Source organism: Scomber scombrus, chromosome 8 (assembly GCF_963691925.1).
Source record: "Scomber scombrus chromosome 8, fScoSco1.1, whole genome shotgun sequence".
Taxonomy (NCBI): domain Eukaryota; kingdom Metazoa; phylum Chordata; class Actinopteri; order Scombriformes; family Scombridae; genus Scomber; species Scomber scombrus.
Window position 1 is genome coordinate 23,177,905 of NC_084977.1, and position 16,515 is coordinate 23,194,419.

Here is a 16,515-nt window from a genome sequence, read left to right on the forward strand (position 1 = left end):
CACCAAAATCATGCTACACAACAATGGTCACCTGATAATCATACTACAACAGTTATTTCAGGAAAAAAAAATGGCATATTTTTGGGGAATTTTATTTTGAAATATCGTCAATAGCGTTAATATTATACACTGTAGGATGACCAAAATTATTATTCACAACAATGGTCACCTGATAATCATACTACAACAGTCATTTCAGAAAAAAAACTTTTTGCATATTTTAGGGGAATTTTATTGTGAAAAATTATCAATAGCGTTAATATTATACACTGTATACTCACCAAAATCATGCTACATTTGCACAACTGAAACATCTGTACATAGTTTTTCATTATTTGATAGGTGATGGCAATCTAACCATTTATTAAGCTTTTCAAATGACTCTGACTCAGGTGTGAGCTCCTTTTACAGTATTGACAGTAATGTCTGAAACAATAAACTGGTTTAGACGGCTTGTGTGCACAATATCCACTTACTTTGAGTTTGGGAGGGCTGGTCTACGGGCCCCTCTCTGGATTGTTGCGACTGTCTTTGCTACCCGGGCTGGTGAAAGCGTGGCGGCTTGTGACACCGGTTTGCCGGTCACACAAGAGATGTCTGGTATGATCCGGCGGGGCCGGGACCAGCCCCACAGCCAAGACCACCTCAATTAGGTTCTGCTGCTTCCAGTGATCTACGGGTCCTTTTGGAGGCCAGCCAACATGTGTGCTCGCTCGGAGGGGCAGTGTCGCAGAGATATGGCTCGTCTCCAGCAGCACTTATACCCCTTTTCCACTGAGCTGGAGCTAGAGCTTGCTGGGAGCTAGAGCTTGACTAAGCACCTGCTCTTTGCTTTTCCACCGCCAAAGCTCCAGCCCCGAGCCTCAGAATGGGAGCTAGAGCTAGCACCAAGTCTTTGCTGGTCTAAAGCAAGACCCGATAACGTCAGCAGGCTGGGGGCGTGGCTATGTGAGCAGGACTACATGCGCAAACACGGTCTTCACCTGCATTTTTCAAAATGGACAAGACAAAGCAGCAGTGGTCAGAGGAGGAGACCCAGTGTTTCCTTGTTTTGTGGTCTTCCGCCGAAGTCCAAACCAAGCTGGACGGGGCCTGCCGGACAAAGCCGGTTTTTCAAAATATCCAGCAGGGGATGGTCGAAGCGGGATATCAGTGGAGTGTGGATCAGCTGATCAACAAACTAAAAAAGTTGAAAAAAGATTACCGCGACCAAAAAAAAAAACTAGAACGGAGCGGCAGTGGGAGGTCGAAAATAATGCCGTTCTTTGACCTCATGCACGGGGTTCTCGGCGACCGGCCAGCAAATCAGGCCACCGGAGCACTGAACTCCGCAACTGCTATGCTGGAGTCGATGTTGGTGGACGAGTCGGTCCTTGCCACCAGCAATGCAGATCCTGGTAAATTGTGTCCCTAATCACAATCCTGATCTATTGTGAACAGAATGTAATGATAATCGCTGTTGCCTCAATTCTGTAGTGTAATTTATGTTAGCACAAAAAGCCGGCTAGCGACGTAAAGGAAGTTACTGCGCCAATCCTCCAGACCATGCAACGCATGGACGAAAACGCAAGCGCCGTGGTTGGGCTCATGGGGCGAATGGTGTCGGTGCTGGAGGGCTTATGCACGAAGCCTTGAGCCCCTATTGTGCATAAAACTTTTTTTATTGTGTATAAAACTTCTTTTATTGTGTATAACTTTTTTATTATTTATAACTATTTGACAATAAAAATTGTTTGCCAAAACCCTCTTGTCTTTTACTGAGTACAACGACATACCACAAGTTCTGAAGAAATCTTGCAACACTTATCTTCATTTCTTATTAGTTCCAACCCCACTCCCGCCAGAAATACACACGAGAAGTCAATTAACACCATAAACTTTATTATGAAACCAAAACCATATTATGAATCCAAAACAACATGCATTGAAAAATATTATATATACACACACTGTACTGCCTAGGAGGCAGAACATATACAGTGTCTCAATTTTGACAAAAGTACTCCATCAAAGCAGCCCTGACATCACTCCCTTCTGGATTACCATTGTCAGGTAAGGCTTGGACAGCAGGCTGAACATTGATGTGTCTGCCTGGGAGCTCCTCCATGAAATTGTCACCATGCTCCTCACAAATATTGTGGAGAACACAGCAGGTCAGGGCCATGGTCTTGCACAGTTCCAGCTTGCAGTCATTTCTTTTGAGGAGACATCTCCATCGTCCTTTCAGTCTCCCAAAAGCCATCTCCACTACTGAGCGTGCACTGCTCACCCTGTAATTGAAGTTCTGTTGGTCAGGGGTCAGTCTCCCAGTGTCCGAAAACGGCTTCATGAGCCACCTCTGCATGGGGTAGGCGGGGTCACCGAGGAGATAATGTCCAACATCACAGCCGGAGATGTTCACTTTGTTCTGCCCCAGCAACTGTCCACCACTCAAAACATCCCACAAATGTGACTGACGAAAAACCCTTGCGTCGTGCACACTTCCTGGAAAGCCGACACAAACATCCCAGAAGAGGCCTCTTCCATCTACAACAGCCTGAAGAACAACTGAATGCCAGCCTTTGCGGTTGAAGTAGTCCTTGGGGTATTCCTCTGGTGCAATTATGGGAATGTGGCTGCCATCTATAGCACCTACACACTGTGGGACTCTCCATCGATTGGAAAAAAATTTGGCCAATTCAATCAACTTTGGACCATCAGGAATCTTGATATGTTCTGGCAGCAGCACTGTGTTGACTGCTTTACAAAACTCCTGGACACAGTTGAACACGGTGCTCAGGCCGACACTGAACAGATGGCTGATGGTTCTGTATTCGCTGCCCGTCGCCAGTTTCCAGATGGCAATTGCGACCCGCTTTTCCACTGGTACACTCAAGCGGTAGTTTGTGTTCTGTCTTGCCAGGATGGTCTTTGTCCGATCGCAGATGTACATGAAGGAGTCTCGGGACACCCGGAAGTTTTGCATAAACTGCTGAGCATTGAAATCCGGAACAATCGTGTCCCACCAGTGGCGTGAGCGTGGATGTTCCCAGATCACATGCGATCTCCGCCTGGCCACGAGCCGTAGAACGAGCTACAGAGATGAATAAAGGGCGATATTTTAGTCTCTGTGTTTCACGTTTAACTGGATTAAACATACAGTTAAGTAAGCAAAGTTAAAGGCTAGCTTCATGCATTCAATGTCATCGATCAAACATACCTGTCTCCTGGCGTGTAATCGGCTTTGTGGGCGATTGGTACGCTGACGACGCAGAAGAATGGTGCTAAGCAGTAACATTTTCCGTTCCTGTATTTCTATGTGCGCTTGCAAACACATGAACAGCACTTGCATCGCGGCCGCAATTTGCTCCATCTTCGTCATCTTCTCCTTCTTCTTTCCCGCTTCTTTGTTTTCTTCTTCTACTTATTTGTTTTCTTCTTTTTCTTCTTCTTCTTCTTCTTCGTTTCCGGCAGGCTAGATGCCTTGTGACATGTTGCTGCCTCTCACTGGTGAATCATGGAAGTGCTTCAAAGGCGCACGCTGGCTACGTTATACAGTGACGTAATCGCGTGGCTCCTTGCCAGCTCCTTGCCGGTGGAAACACAACAGGTTCGTAAGAGTTGCTCGGGTTAACACCAACTGAGCACTCGCTGTAGCACCAGCTCCCAGCAAGTTCTAGCTCCAGCTCAGTGGAAAAGGGGTATTAGAGTACCTTGCAAGCGCACATGTACATCGCAGATGTACATGAAGGAGTCTCGGGACACCCGGAAGTTTTGCATAAACTGCTGAGCATTGAAATCCGGAACAATCGTGTCCCACCAGTGGCGTGAGCGTGGATGTTCCCAGATCACATGCGATCTCCGCCTGGCCACGAGCCGTAGAACGAGCTACAGAGATGAATAAAGGGCGATATTTTAGTCTCTGTGTTTCACGTTTAACTGGATTAAACATACAGTTAAGTAAGCAAAGTTAAAGGCTAGCTTCATGCATTCAATGTCATCGATCAAACATACCTGTCTCCTGGCGTGTAATCGGCTTTGTGGGCGATTGGTACGCTGACGACGCAGAAGAATGGTGCTAAGCAGTAACATTTTCCGTTCCTGTATTTCTATGTGCGCTTGCAAACACATGAACAGCACTTGCATCGCGGCCGCAATTTGCTCCATCTTCGTCATCTTCTCCTTCTTCTTTCCCGCTTCTTTGTTTTCTTCTTCTACTTATTTGTTTTCTTCTTTTTCTTCTTCTTCTTCTTCTTCGTTTCCGGCAGGCTAGATGCCTTGTGACATGTTGCTGCCTCTCACTGGTGAATCATGGAAGTGCTTCAAAGGCGCACGCTGGCTACGTTATACAGTGACGTAATCGCGTGGCTCCTTGCCAGCTCCTTGCCGGTGGAAACACAACAGGTTCGTAAGAGTTGCTCGGGTTAACACCAACTGAGCACTCGCTGTAGCACCAGCTCCCAGCAAGTTCTAGCTCCAGCTCAGTGGAAAAGGGGTATTAGAGTACCTAGGCCTGCACCTCAACAGGAAGAAGAGCAGGCTCCAGCCCTCACAGTCCACGGAGTTCCTAGGCATGTGTTTGGATGCCAGGGCAGGGACTCTTTACTTGACTCCTGTGAGACAGGCCGCCCTCAGGGCTTGCTTGTCCCAGTTCCGGCTTGGGGCCAGGGTGACCTGGCTATGTCTCCGCCTCTTGGGGTTAATGGCAGCCACAGTGCATGTCATACCCCTGGCTCTTCTGAACATGCGCCCAGTGCCTCCTAGACCTTGGATTTTGCCCACAGAGGAATCTGCAGGCCAGCGTATTGGTGATGCGCAGACTGTGTGTGGATCTACGTTGGTGGCGGCGGCCGACCAACTTGGTACGTGGGACGGTACTGGGGCTTGTGTTGCGTCGCCAGGTGGGGTCATCAGATGCATCCCTGGTAGGCTGGGGGGCTGTCCACGAAGGCAAGGGCATCAGCGGCCTTTGGCACGGACCCTGGTTAGCGCAGCACATAAATGTTTTGGAGCTGCAGGCTATCCATTTGGCTCTTCTGCACTTCCTGCCAGAGCTACAGGACCGCCATGTGCTGGTGAGAACAGACAGTACAGTAGCGGCGGCATATATCAACAGGCAAGGGGGCCTAGGTTCCCCTCGCCTGTGCAGATTGGCTCGGGCAATATGGGATTGGGCTCATCCCCAGTTCAAGTCCCTGAGGGCCACATACGTGCCGGGTCGGGAGAACCTTGCTGTAGATCGGCTCTCCAGGGGGGGACCCCTTCCCGGAGAGTGGCAGCTGCATCCAGAGGTTGTGAGCGGAATATGGGATCGCTACGGCACAGCCGTGGCAGATCTTTTTGCATCCAGGGAGAACACTCATTGTCCCCTCTTTTTCTCCATGGGGAGGGACAATCCTCCCTTAGGGACGGATGCGATGGCACATCAGTGGCCACTGGGCCTCCTGTATGCCTTCCCTCCGTTCCTCCTCCTGCACCAACTCCTACAGAGAGTCCAGCCTCATCCTGGTGGCCCCCAATTGGCCCCAGATGATTTGGTTTGCCGAGATTCCGCCCCTTCTTCATGGACAACCATGGGAGCTACCCATTCGCCGGGACCTCCCGTCCCAGGCCGAGGGAACTCTTTTTCATCCTTTTCCCCAGGGCCTCAGGCTTTGGGCATGGCCCCTGAGAGGGCCGAATTTCTAGCCTTGGGATTCCCCCAGTTTGTAGTGGGTACTTTGCAGGGGGCCCGGGCTCCCTCGACCAGGGTTGCTTATTCCTATCGTTGGGGGGTGTTTCAATCATGGTGTGCCTCACGACACGTGGATCCCCTCTCCTGTATGGCCCCTGGTATCCTTCAGTTCCTTCAGGAGCTGTTAGAGGCAGGCAAGTCTCCCTCGACGTTGAGGGGGGCGGTGGCAGCCATAAAGGCGGCCCATGTTGGGCCTCGTAAACTGGCACAGGGTTGTTGTGACCTTATTGATCAGTTCTTTAGGGGGGCTTGTAGGGTTGCTCCCTCTCCCAGGAGGCCGGGTGTCCCCCCATGGGATTTGGAGATGGTTTTGTCAGCCTTGCGGCATGGGCCGTTCGAGCCTCTGGAAACGGTTGAGCTGAAATGGCTTTCGCTCAAGACTACATTCTTGTTGGCTATTGTGTCGACAAAAAGGGTGGGTGAGCTACATGCCCTTTCTGTGCATGAAGAGTGCTGCCGCTTCTTGCCTGGGACTGCTGGAGTGCTGCTGCGCCCTAATCCTGCATTCCATCCTAAGGTCTGGTCTGAGTCCCACGCCAACCAATCTCTTGAGCTGCGCCCTTTCCGCCCTCCTCAGGATGGGGTATACAGTGTATAATATTAACGCTATTGACGATTTTTCACAATAAAATTACCCAAAAATAAACAAAAACAAAATTTTCTGAAATAGCTGTTTTAGTATGATTATCAGGTGACCCTTGTTGTGTAGCATGATTTTGGTGAGTATACAGTGTATAATATTAACGCTATTGACGATTTTTCACAATGAAATTCCCCAAAAATATGCAAAAAGATTTTTTTTCTGAAATAACTGTTGTAGTTTGATTATCAGGTGACCCTTGTTGTGTGGAGTGAATATAGTGAAGACTACTGTGTATAATATTGAAGCTATTGAAGGGAAATCAATGGAACGACAGCACATGACAGTGATGATATTGAAGTATTATACACAAGCACATTTTGTAAAAATAACTGTTGTAGTGTGATTATCAGGTGACCGTTGGTGTGTGGAGTGAATTTGGTGAGACTACAGTGAATAAAAGTGGAGATATTGAATATTTTTCGCTTTGGTACTGCACTTTGTAGACGGTCCCTAAGCGCTCGCCTCTCCGCCCGCAACGCATAGAGAGCAATATATTTCCTGCAGCCTGGAGGACGACTCGTTTTGGCGAAAATGAGTTTGTAGTCAATAGTCTACCTTACTACGATAGGAAAGAGACATTTTTTATGTTTTAACAATGTTTCGTTTGTGAGCTATTGATCGCTGAAGTTCAAATCTGCCAATCTCTTTTTAACTTTACCCAAGTATTTCAGCAATCCTGCACTATGGCCCACTAAAATGACCGAGTCTGATAGAGTAGGAGTAGGAAGAGCAGAGGAGAGGCAGTGTTGGTTAGACTTAAACTACATGTAGTTGAACTACATAGCTTAACTACAATTTGCTGTAACTTGCTGGCAGTTAAACTACATTCATATGTTGTGCTGCGTCAAGTATTTCAACTACTTTTTGGGTCATTTTTTGTAGTTTAACTACTCAATTTACAAACTACAATTTTGGTCAATAACATGAAATATTTTTGTTGGCATGGACGCCTTTATTTAGCAGCGTATATGGCATGTGCTCTAACCACTCGACCACCTGCACATGAAATATTTTTTATAAAAAAAAGACCTATATAATATAAATGTTATTTTAAATAAAAAAAATAAAAAAAGGCATGAATCATGTCATGACATGCCAACATTGTTGTTCAAGACACACCGATCTAGAATATGTCTGCCTCTTTGGGTTTTTTATTACATTTTTTGTAGAATGATTTACATTTCTGATTTTCATTTTCTCTTTATATTACCAACATGTCTATGGTGAACCTACAGTATGTTGACCAACATTTCAGCTTTTTTTCTTTAAAAAAAATAAAACTGGTGCAGATCTTGGTGGTATTAGCAAATATTCAAACGGGATTCAGCATATTTCTGCTGGCATGTGAATTTTTTGTAGGCTATTACATTTAGTTTCATATAGACCACATGTTGATTTATTTAACGCTGAGTTAAATGAGTATAATGAGTATAAGTAGTTGCTAAAGCTACTTTTTTTAGCTGTAGTTTTACAAACTACATTTCTCCAGGGGTAGTTTGTTCAAACTACTGTCAGGCTGAACTACATGTAGTTTTACAAGGTATGCTTGCAAAGTAGCTTCCCCAACACTGAGGAGAGGAAGAGCAGAGGAGAGAAGAGGAGAGGAAGAGCAAGGGAAAATGAGAAATCCGGTGTGTGGGGGCCCATCTAAGATTATCTCTTCCCCGGGCCCAGGCAAGACTGTCAGCTGGCCTGACTGGTGGTACTGTGTATATATATAAACGATTCACAACAAAGCTATTAAAATGGAGGTTTTAATATATGTAATGAAGTGTCCAAAAGCGCGCGAACGGGCCATACGGAAATCGGGCAGAGACGAAATTAAGTTTGTCCAAGTGGAGTTACCATACAAGATGGCGGGTCCGTACAGCAAATCGGGCAGCTCCGGAAATCGGGCAGTGACAACCTGTCTGTTCTGGTTGCTTGAGGGGCGCTGTTTTTTCCTCTGGACTAGATTGAGAAGAAGATACTGAGGAGATGCTTCACAAACACCACTGTAAATAAATACAACCATGGAGAACCAGGTAAGGTGGCTTTTCTGTCTCCTTTTGGTATCTGAACTTTTAACAGCTGCACATCTGTAAACACAAGTAGGAAATACAGCAAGCAACCACTGCGATAAAGTCGGTTCGTTATTGGATATTGGCTTGACATTCGGTTTTATCTGTGCTTTTAATCGGAGACCACGGCAGTGTCCGCGTAATTAAAGAGTGTAGTTTATGGCAACATCATCATACTTTGATTTACTATAAGATTACTGTCAACTTTCCTCACGATTCCAAGTTTTACCAAAAAACAGCGTCTCCACACTGTCAACCTACCGCCATTCGCCGTGGTCCATGTTAGGGACCGTCTGCAAATTACACGTTTCAGTATGAATTAAGTCATGAAAAATGTTCATCAAAAATAAACGAAATTACTTTTTACCATTCTGTTTGCTGTAGTAGATCATACTTGCAATGCCCTAAGTACTATAGGTGAGGTTTTTTTCCTTTTATTGATTTTTAATGAATAGTTTCATACTGAAACATGTAATTGGCAGACGGTCCCAATTGAGACTTGAGTGTAGGTTATATTTTTGATGTCAAATAGTGACGATAGATGGTCAAAATAATCTTAACTACACTGTAACTCCCCCGCCACAAACTTGATCGACCAAGGAGATGGAAGTGAAATATTACCACAGCAAATACACGAGAGGTTACAAAGGAAAACGCTTCCTGAAGAGTAGTCGCTTCTTCTTTTATGCAGTTCATACGAGGGGTACCTTGTTGTTCAGTTCCCTCCTTGACCGTTGATTGACCATTTGACATGCTGATAACACAGAGAGTTGTCTGTGTCTAGTTGATTAGGCTTCCTGTTTCCGCTCGCAGGGTGTAAAAACCAAGTCTAGCAATACTTAGTAACTAAGTATCTTATGTTATCTATGCAGTGTAGCACATACAATTGACCCTTTATACTGTCTGCCTGTCTTAAGGAACATTTTCATACATGACACAGAGTCATTCATAATTTCCACAACAGTCCCTAAAGTCTTCCTCAGGGGATTTACTCTGCACAATTATCACCATACTCATGTTACATGGAGTCAGCTGAGCTATCTCCATCTGCTGAACAAGACCATTAGATGACGTTTAAAGTCCAGTGTTAAGCTGTCCTCATTCTTGAGTTTGTCAGTCACAGAGCAGGCCTGAGACAGTGGACTGACCCAGAGCAAATGAAACGGAGGCATGTTATACAGTAAGGTCAATGCAGTAATCAGCAAGTGAAAAGAAATAAAAGAGCAGGCGGGGAGGGCATTTACATTCAGATAGGAACTGGGGCCATCTCAGCAAGGGGGAAGGTGGTTCTCAGACAATCAGATGTCGATGTTAACAAAGAAGGACCATCAGGGGGCAGGAATTATCAAAGGGCTGTTCTCAGGCATCATTCAATTAAAGGTGAGATCGTCAGGGGCAAGAGTTACCAAGGCTCTGCTTTCAGACGTCACTTGATTATCACGTTTCTGCCCTAATGTGTATTTTCTTCTTCACTGCCCATTATAAGCTGCTGGGCTCACCACAGGGAGTGAAACATGCAGATAATAACAACAGATGAATGATTTGATTCTGCATCGTCATACATCTCTTTAGTAGTTTAGTATTCCCTTTAATTTGATTTGCCTAGGTTTTTTTTTTATATATGGTACAACGGATCAGTTTTTGCAAAGCCTTAAGTGTGTCATGCAGTGCCCGTTCACAAACCTTTTAGTCTTTTCTTTGAATAACAATTTGATTTCTGACACACTCTGATGCCATGTTTACCACTGACACTGTCATTGATAAATTGATGAGTAGATCAAATCCACCTGTGCCATTTGAATGCGTACTTCAATGGAAGGGATACAAGTCAAGAAAATCTGACCTTTTGTAAAAAAGATTCAAGTTGGTTTGACCTAGAAGTAGTGCAGAATTTTAAAGTATTTCTTCTTCATTTTACATGTCATTACTTCTAAAGTTTCTTCTACTTAAATATTTCTGAATCCTCAAACTTTCAGATTATTTCCTGGTTAACATGACAATATTAGAGATTTTCAATGTAGTCTCAGACTTTTGGACCCCACTGTATATGTACAATGCAAAGTGCATTATTTAACTCTTTTGTTTCTTCTCATCTCCTTCCAGTCCACAGTGCAGTTGAATCTGGAGTTGGGCCACAGAGCTCAGCTAAAGGAGAAAGAAACATCAGAAAGCTTCACCCACGACTGGACGATTTTCGTCCGAGGGCCGGAGACTGGCGAAATCCAGCAGTTGGTAGAGAAAGTTGTTTTCCATCTGAATGACAGCTACCCCAAACCCAAGAGAGGTACAGTATGATGGATCTTTTTATTGTACATGCACACACGCATACACATTATCACTCAGTGTATATGTAAGGCAAGACAAGTTCAATTGTGTGGCACATTTCATACATAAAGGTTCAAAGTGGTTTATGTTCTTCATAAAATACATCAAGAAGTGCAGCATCACACATTCATAGCATATAGGTACTGTGTAGAGTTTCTCCACAAAATCAGTTAGAGGAGTTGGTTCATTATGCAGCTTTCCTCACCAATAAAGACAAAATAAGAATAACTAACAGGCTTTATTTTCTGCCTGAGTCTCCTGCACACTCAGTCCTCTATCACACTTACCAGTATTCCCATCAAGATTCCTGTGTTTCTCTGCAGTATGTAAGGAGCCGCCATACAAAGTGGATGAGTCAGGTTCCGCAGGTTTCCTCATGCATGTTGAGCTTTACTTCAAGAACAAGGTGAGACAAATGGACACAGATAAGTTGAAGTGAACCTTGTACGCACTGGTGTATTATCAGTTTACAGGAGACTGAACATACAATACGTTTACATGCACGCTAATATTCAACTATTATTCTGAATATAACAATCTTCTGAATTTGATACAGTTCATGTAAACAGCATATTATTGTTTGGATATTCTGAATTAGGCCTTATCTAATGTGGGATATGCCGATATGATTATTATTTGGGTTTTAGGAGGATTGAGTGCATGTATACACTGCATTTGGAATTTGCATCTCAATTAGGGTTTTTACCGCTGTTTGTGACATACGGCCTCTCATTTGTTTACGGTGAGCTCTGTGCATTGTAAAAAAGCCAACAATTTACAAGGCTGGGGTAGCAATGCATGCCCAAAAGAAAAGCCCAAATTTCCTGTCAGAAGGGGAAACACACCTACTTTTAAACCTTTTGAAAGACTTAAATATCAACAGGTTATTGGATATGGGCAAATATATTGGCACTTCTGAGTGTGTACCTTTGTATCCTGCAATTCTCCATAATATTCTTCAGACTTTAGACTGCATCTAAAAATGTTTACATCTTCTGTATTTGAGCAGTTAACTTGTACTATATGTTCAATGGACCAATTTGTCAACATCAAGTGGAAATAACTGTTAGGAAAGCAAGCAAGAAGCAATGAGTGCAAAATTCAGCAATTATTTATCATCCACATTTACAAAAATGTTATTTCTACTCTTAAATTGCAGCCAATTTATTGGCATCTGGCAGAGCGGACTTGGCTGAAATGGAATATAATATTTATAAATATGTTTTAGTGTATGATCGCATGAAAATTAGAATCATTGTTTTTGTTACCTCTGAAAGAGTAATTTATGTCTACATAGGGAGTGGGTCCTCTTCCATGGAGCCCGCCATGTTTCTACAGTAGCCCAGAATGTACAAACCAAACACTGGCTCTAAAGAGGGCCTTTCGTGTTTTCGCAGCCACTGTAGGCTCTCCTACACACTTTAAAGGGGAGGAGTGTTCAGCTAGTTGCAATCTGCAACCTAACCACTAGATGCCACTAAATCCTACACACCAGTCCTATAAGATCATCTTAACTTCTTTTCCTTAGCTGTAATTGCCCCCCTCTTTACACAGAGGTTTCTTTCAGAAATGTTAGCTGGAGCTGAAACAACCATGTCTGTTTTGCTTTGTTGACTTTTTGGGTGATAGTTTATTCATTCAGCTTTTATCTTTTATGATAACATGTGTAGGTATGTGTAGGGGTGTTACAGGCAGGTTAAATTGACACATTACCTTAATATAATACTCTTTATTGTGTTGTTTTCTTCCAGGTTCAACCAAAAAAGATGTGTTTCAAATATGACCTATTCCTTAACCCAGAGGGCAAACCTGTTGACCACCTGCGCTGTGAGACACTCACCTTCAACAACCCCACCAAAGAATTCAGGAGAAAGCTGATCAAAGCAGCAGGGGTGAGGCTGCCTGACTGACTGATAGTTGAATGACTGATGACAGTATGGTCATATTATATCATAAGTTCTCAAATAAAAGCCTGGTTCTGTCTTCAGTCAAGGTAAATAAAGGAACCGGCCAGTATTTGAGACCTCTTGGTGTGTATAGAGTGCATTGTGGCTGTAAAGATCGACACAGAAACACCATAACTCTTGTTTTTCTTAGGTAAAGGTGGTTCCAGAGGGGGCTGGAGCTGTTTCAAGACCAAGTCCAGACTGCCCGACGCCCCCAACAAAAAAGATCAAGATCTTTCATGTGTCAGAGGTTGGTCTGACACATGTATAATCCTCTCAATGTCACTCCCAGCCTTCTCAGGTTTTTAGATTAGATACGCTGAAACAATGTCACAGGTTGAATGATTGCTCTAATCAATCTCATTGACCTTTTTTTAGAAAAAGGGGCAAAGTGAACCTGACTGTTTTTTTAAAGAGAGAATTGGAACATTTGTGAACCTATCCTTTTAAGTAAATGTAATGCATAGAAAACAGACTTGTATTTTAATTACTGGTTCATTGTAGTGCGAGCACCAGCTTGAGGCACAGTTAGGACTTGGATTCATCCCACTGTGCCAGATGGTGCACTTGTCCGGAGTCACCACATCTGGCACTGGAGTGAGAGCTCAGAGCCACTTTTGAACACACATACCTGGCCACTCTTTACAGTTGTTGAGTGTTCAGTAAATGTTATTATGCAGGGAGTGGATATGAAAGAGGCTTTAATGGACATTCCTAGTTTAAGAGTGTGAATTTTCAAAGCTGTAAAAGCCAGTGTTTGCTGATAAGAGGATGGATCGGTATGAAATACCATCCTCTCACTCCTGCTACTCCTGCCACATACAACTTTAACTACTTTTTTATTTTTATCTACTGCGCCAACATTTTTACTACACATTTAACTTTGCTTGGTGACTACCTGCAAAGTAGGATAGTTCTTACTTAATTAAATGCCTGTCGCTGTCTTGATGGTTAGGGGAATGTGTAAACACCAGGGACAACAATGGAAATAAGGGTTTAAATAAAAATTTAAAGGGAAATCCCAGCATTTTTCAACCTGGATCCTATTTTCCAATCTTTTTGGGTCTTAGTGTAACCCTCGAAAGCAACTGAGATTAACGTGGTGATAGTATGTAAACTAAAAGTGCTTGTTTTTGCCACTGACAGGCAGAGATTGTTATTATAACTCTCTTACAATGAAAGTTTTTCCTCTTTCATTTATTTTATCTCTGTGTATCTGCGTACTCCAGTTCAAATAAACAAAGTTGGCCAGTCAAAGTGAAATGACTCACAATCGTCCTCATAATCGTCCACGGGATAATCCATCATTGGACTTACTTTTATTAGTTTCCTTACATACCAGCCGCGGTGAAAGTCAGCCTCAATACGTGTAAACAGATCGGTGTGGGTGGTTCACTTAGTCAGCAAAATGCCCTGGATGTAGTTTCCTATGCAGTTAGCCGTAAAGCTGCTCCAGGCCGCTAGTTCCTGTGTTTACTTTCGTTGGCAGACACTTAATAACAATCTGAGCCTGTCAGTGGCAATAACAAGCACTTTTAGTGGACGCACTTTGACGGGGCAATTGCCCCCGAGGATTGCATTGTAGTGTGTTTGGTGGCTGTGACTGAAGCGCTCGTGCTCAATACTAGATCAATTCCGAAAAATTGTTGTTCCCATTCGTCCCTTACCCAAAAAAAATGGGAAATAGGGTCTAGGTTGAAAAACACTAACATTTTCCATTAATCATCCCAATAATGATAATAATAATAATAATAATAACTTATTGTAGCGTTGCTTACAAAGTGCTAGTTAATAACAAAACACAGCAAAAGCACATATAAATACATTTTAAGTGAAAGCATTAGCAACAAAACACAATTGTGAAATTAAAACCATAAGTGCTAAAAGATAAAATACAACATCACATAAAAGTATAATTTAAAAAAAAGAAAGTTTTTTAAGAGTTTTAAAATTGTCTTCTGAATCTGCGAGCCTTAGATCCTCTGGCAGGCTAGTCCATAATTTTGGGCCCTGGCTGAAAAATGCTCGAACCCCCTTTGTTATTAATCTGAAGTTTTGGGCGTTAAAGCCTGCCAGAAGATCTAAGGCTGCTCATAAAGAATCAGCAGGTCTGCAATGTACGAAGGGGCCAGCCCGCCATGAACAGCTTTTAAGAGTGACCAGTATTTTAAAATCCTTTCTAAAATGGACTGACAGCAAGTGGAGAGATGCTGATTTGGCCGATTACTGCGAATAATGAGTTACAATAATTAAGTCTGGAGGAGATGAATGTGTGGTTTTGATGATCGTTTTGAGGGGGAAAAAGCATGATTGAACTATTTTTCTTGACATGTGGTTTGAATGTGAGGTCTGAGTCAAAAACTAGACCAAAATTTAACATGCTGAGAGTTCAGTTCCAAATATCGTCAATAAACCAAATCAAATCTGAATCTAACTTTACTCCTTTGCAACCCATGAAATGCTCAGTGCTCACATGCATCCAAATGTTTTTTTCTCTCCAGGATCAGAGTAAAGAAGTAAGCGGTGACAGAAGCGAGTCCACACTACCTGACCAAGGAGCACTGTGAACAATCCCAAAAAGACTGACGCAGTCAAACCCCCATTCATGACACACTCACCTTTGGTGGCCTCTGGTGAAATGATGGGCCTCTTTTGCTTCGTGCAGATCTGATTGTGATCTGACTGTCTGCTGATTGTGTTCTTGTCTAATGAATGTTTGTTGTTCTCAGGTCTCTCTTAGAAAAGAGATCTTAATCTGAATGAGACTGCCTGATTAAATGAAGACTAAATAAAGAATAAGTTGAATGTTGACTCCACAACCACCTTTTTTGTTTATCAAGTAACAGTGACATTTTTACTGTACTAAACATTCTTTACATTCTTATTTATATACCCCCATGCCAGCGACAGCTGTAGCCTGAGGCATTTTCGTTTTTGTGTGTCCGTCGTTCCATCTGTCCCATTCTCATGAATGTGATATCATGAACACTTTGAAGGAATTTCTTGAAATTTGGCACAAATCCACTTGAACTGATTAGATTTTGGCCATCACTCAAGAATTTGTACCCTAATTATGATAACAAATATGATATTATGACGAAGGGATGACCTTTTATATCCCAAAGGTCAATTTCACTGTAACATCAAAATGTTCTTTTCTGGCCATTATTCAGCCACAACTCAGGAGCAGAAGGATTCTCAATGAGAATCAGCTTTATTGGCCAAGGATGTGAACACATACAAGGAAAATGCACTTAATACCTTTTAATAAATCCGTTAAAAATCTTTACTACAAATATTATGTGAGTCTAGTCTGACATGGATGTAAACTTCACTGGTTGGTGCAAGGTGGTCTTTCTAGTTTATAAATATTACTTTTGGTTTCAAAAAATATGTATTTCTAATTGTTATAAACCTCCAGTATGGAGTATTTCTCACTCAGCTTTGGGTGAGAGGCAAACTGGATCAGTTTGAGCCAGTGAGAGAGTGGTGACCTTCTGCCTCGTAGCTGAGCCCCGATAATCTCACATCAAAGTCTGGCACTGCAAAGACTTGACTGCAAAGGGCCCTCACTCTCTGACTCTGTTTTAAAGAGATCTCTTCGATTGGCAGACACACCGCTTTCTTTTCAGATGAAACATTTGAAATGGAACCAGTAGACGGGAGCAGTTTAGACTGAGGCTGAGTAAGCTTATTACGACTACCTGTGGAGTTGGGTGCAATAATACTTTTATCCGAATATACCCGAGTTTACAAAGCATTTGTATTAATGCTACAAAACACAGTCACTCACTACTTTTGATTAAATGTAGCTATTTCTTTTGATTT

At 43.0% G+C, this 16,515-nt stretch overlaps 1 protein-coding gene across 1 annotated transcript; it reads left to right on the plus strand.

Annotated features, from left to right (window-relative positions):
* The first annotated feature begins 8,239 nt into the window (after window positions 1-8,239).
* On the plus strand, window positions 8,240-15,498 carry LOC133984830 (protein ENL-like). Its single transcript, XM_062424309.1, has 6 exons — window positions 8,240-8,380; window positions 10,520-10,700; window positions 11,065-11,147; window positions 12,493-12,633; window positions 12,839-12,937; window positions 15,189-15,498. The coding sequence occupies exons 1-6, from the start codon at window positions 8,369-8,371 to the stop codon at window positions 15,252-15,254; spliced, it is 582 nt and encodes a 193-aa protein (XP_062280293.1). The 5' UTR covers window positions 8,240-8,368; the 3' UTR covers window positions 15,255-15,498.
* Window positions 15,499-16,515: the final 1,017 nt, after the last annotated feature.

Bases quoted from the DNA above. Each gene is read 5' to 3' on its own strand.
- LOC133984830 (XM_062424309.1), top strand. The intron at 10,701-11,064 runs GTACAGTATGAT...GTTTCTCTGCAG, and splicing joins CTACCCCAAACCCAAGAGAG to TATGTAAGGAGCCGCCATAC. The intron at 12,634-12,838 runs GTGAGGCTGCCT...TGTTTTTCTTAG, and splicing joins AGCTGATCAAAGCAGCAGGG to GTAAAGGTGGTTCCAGAGGG.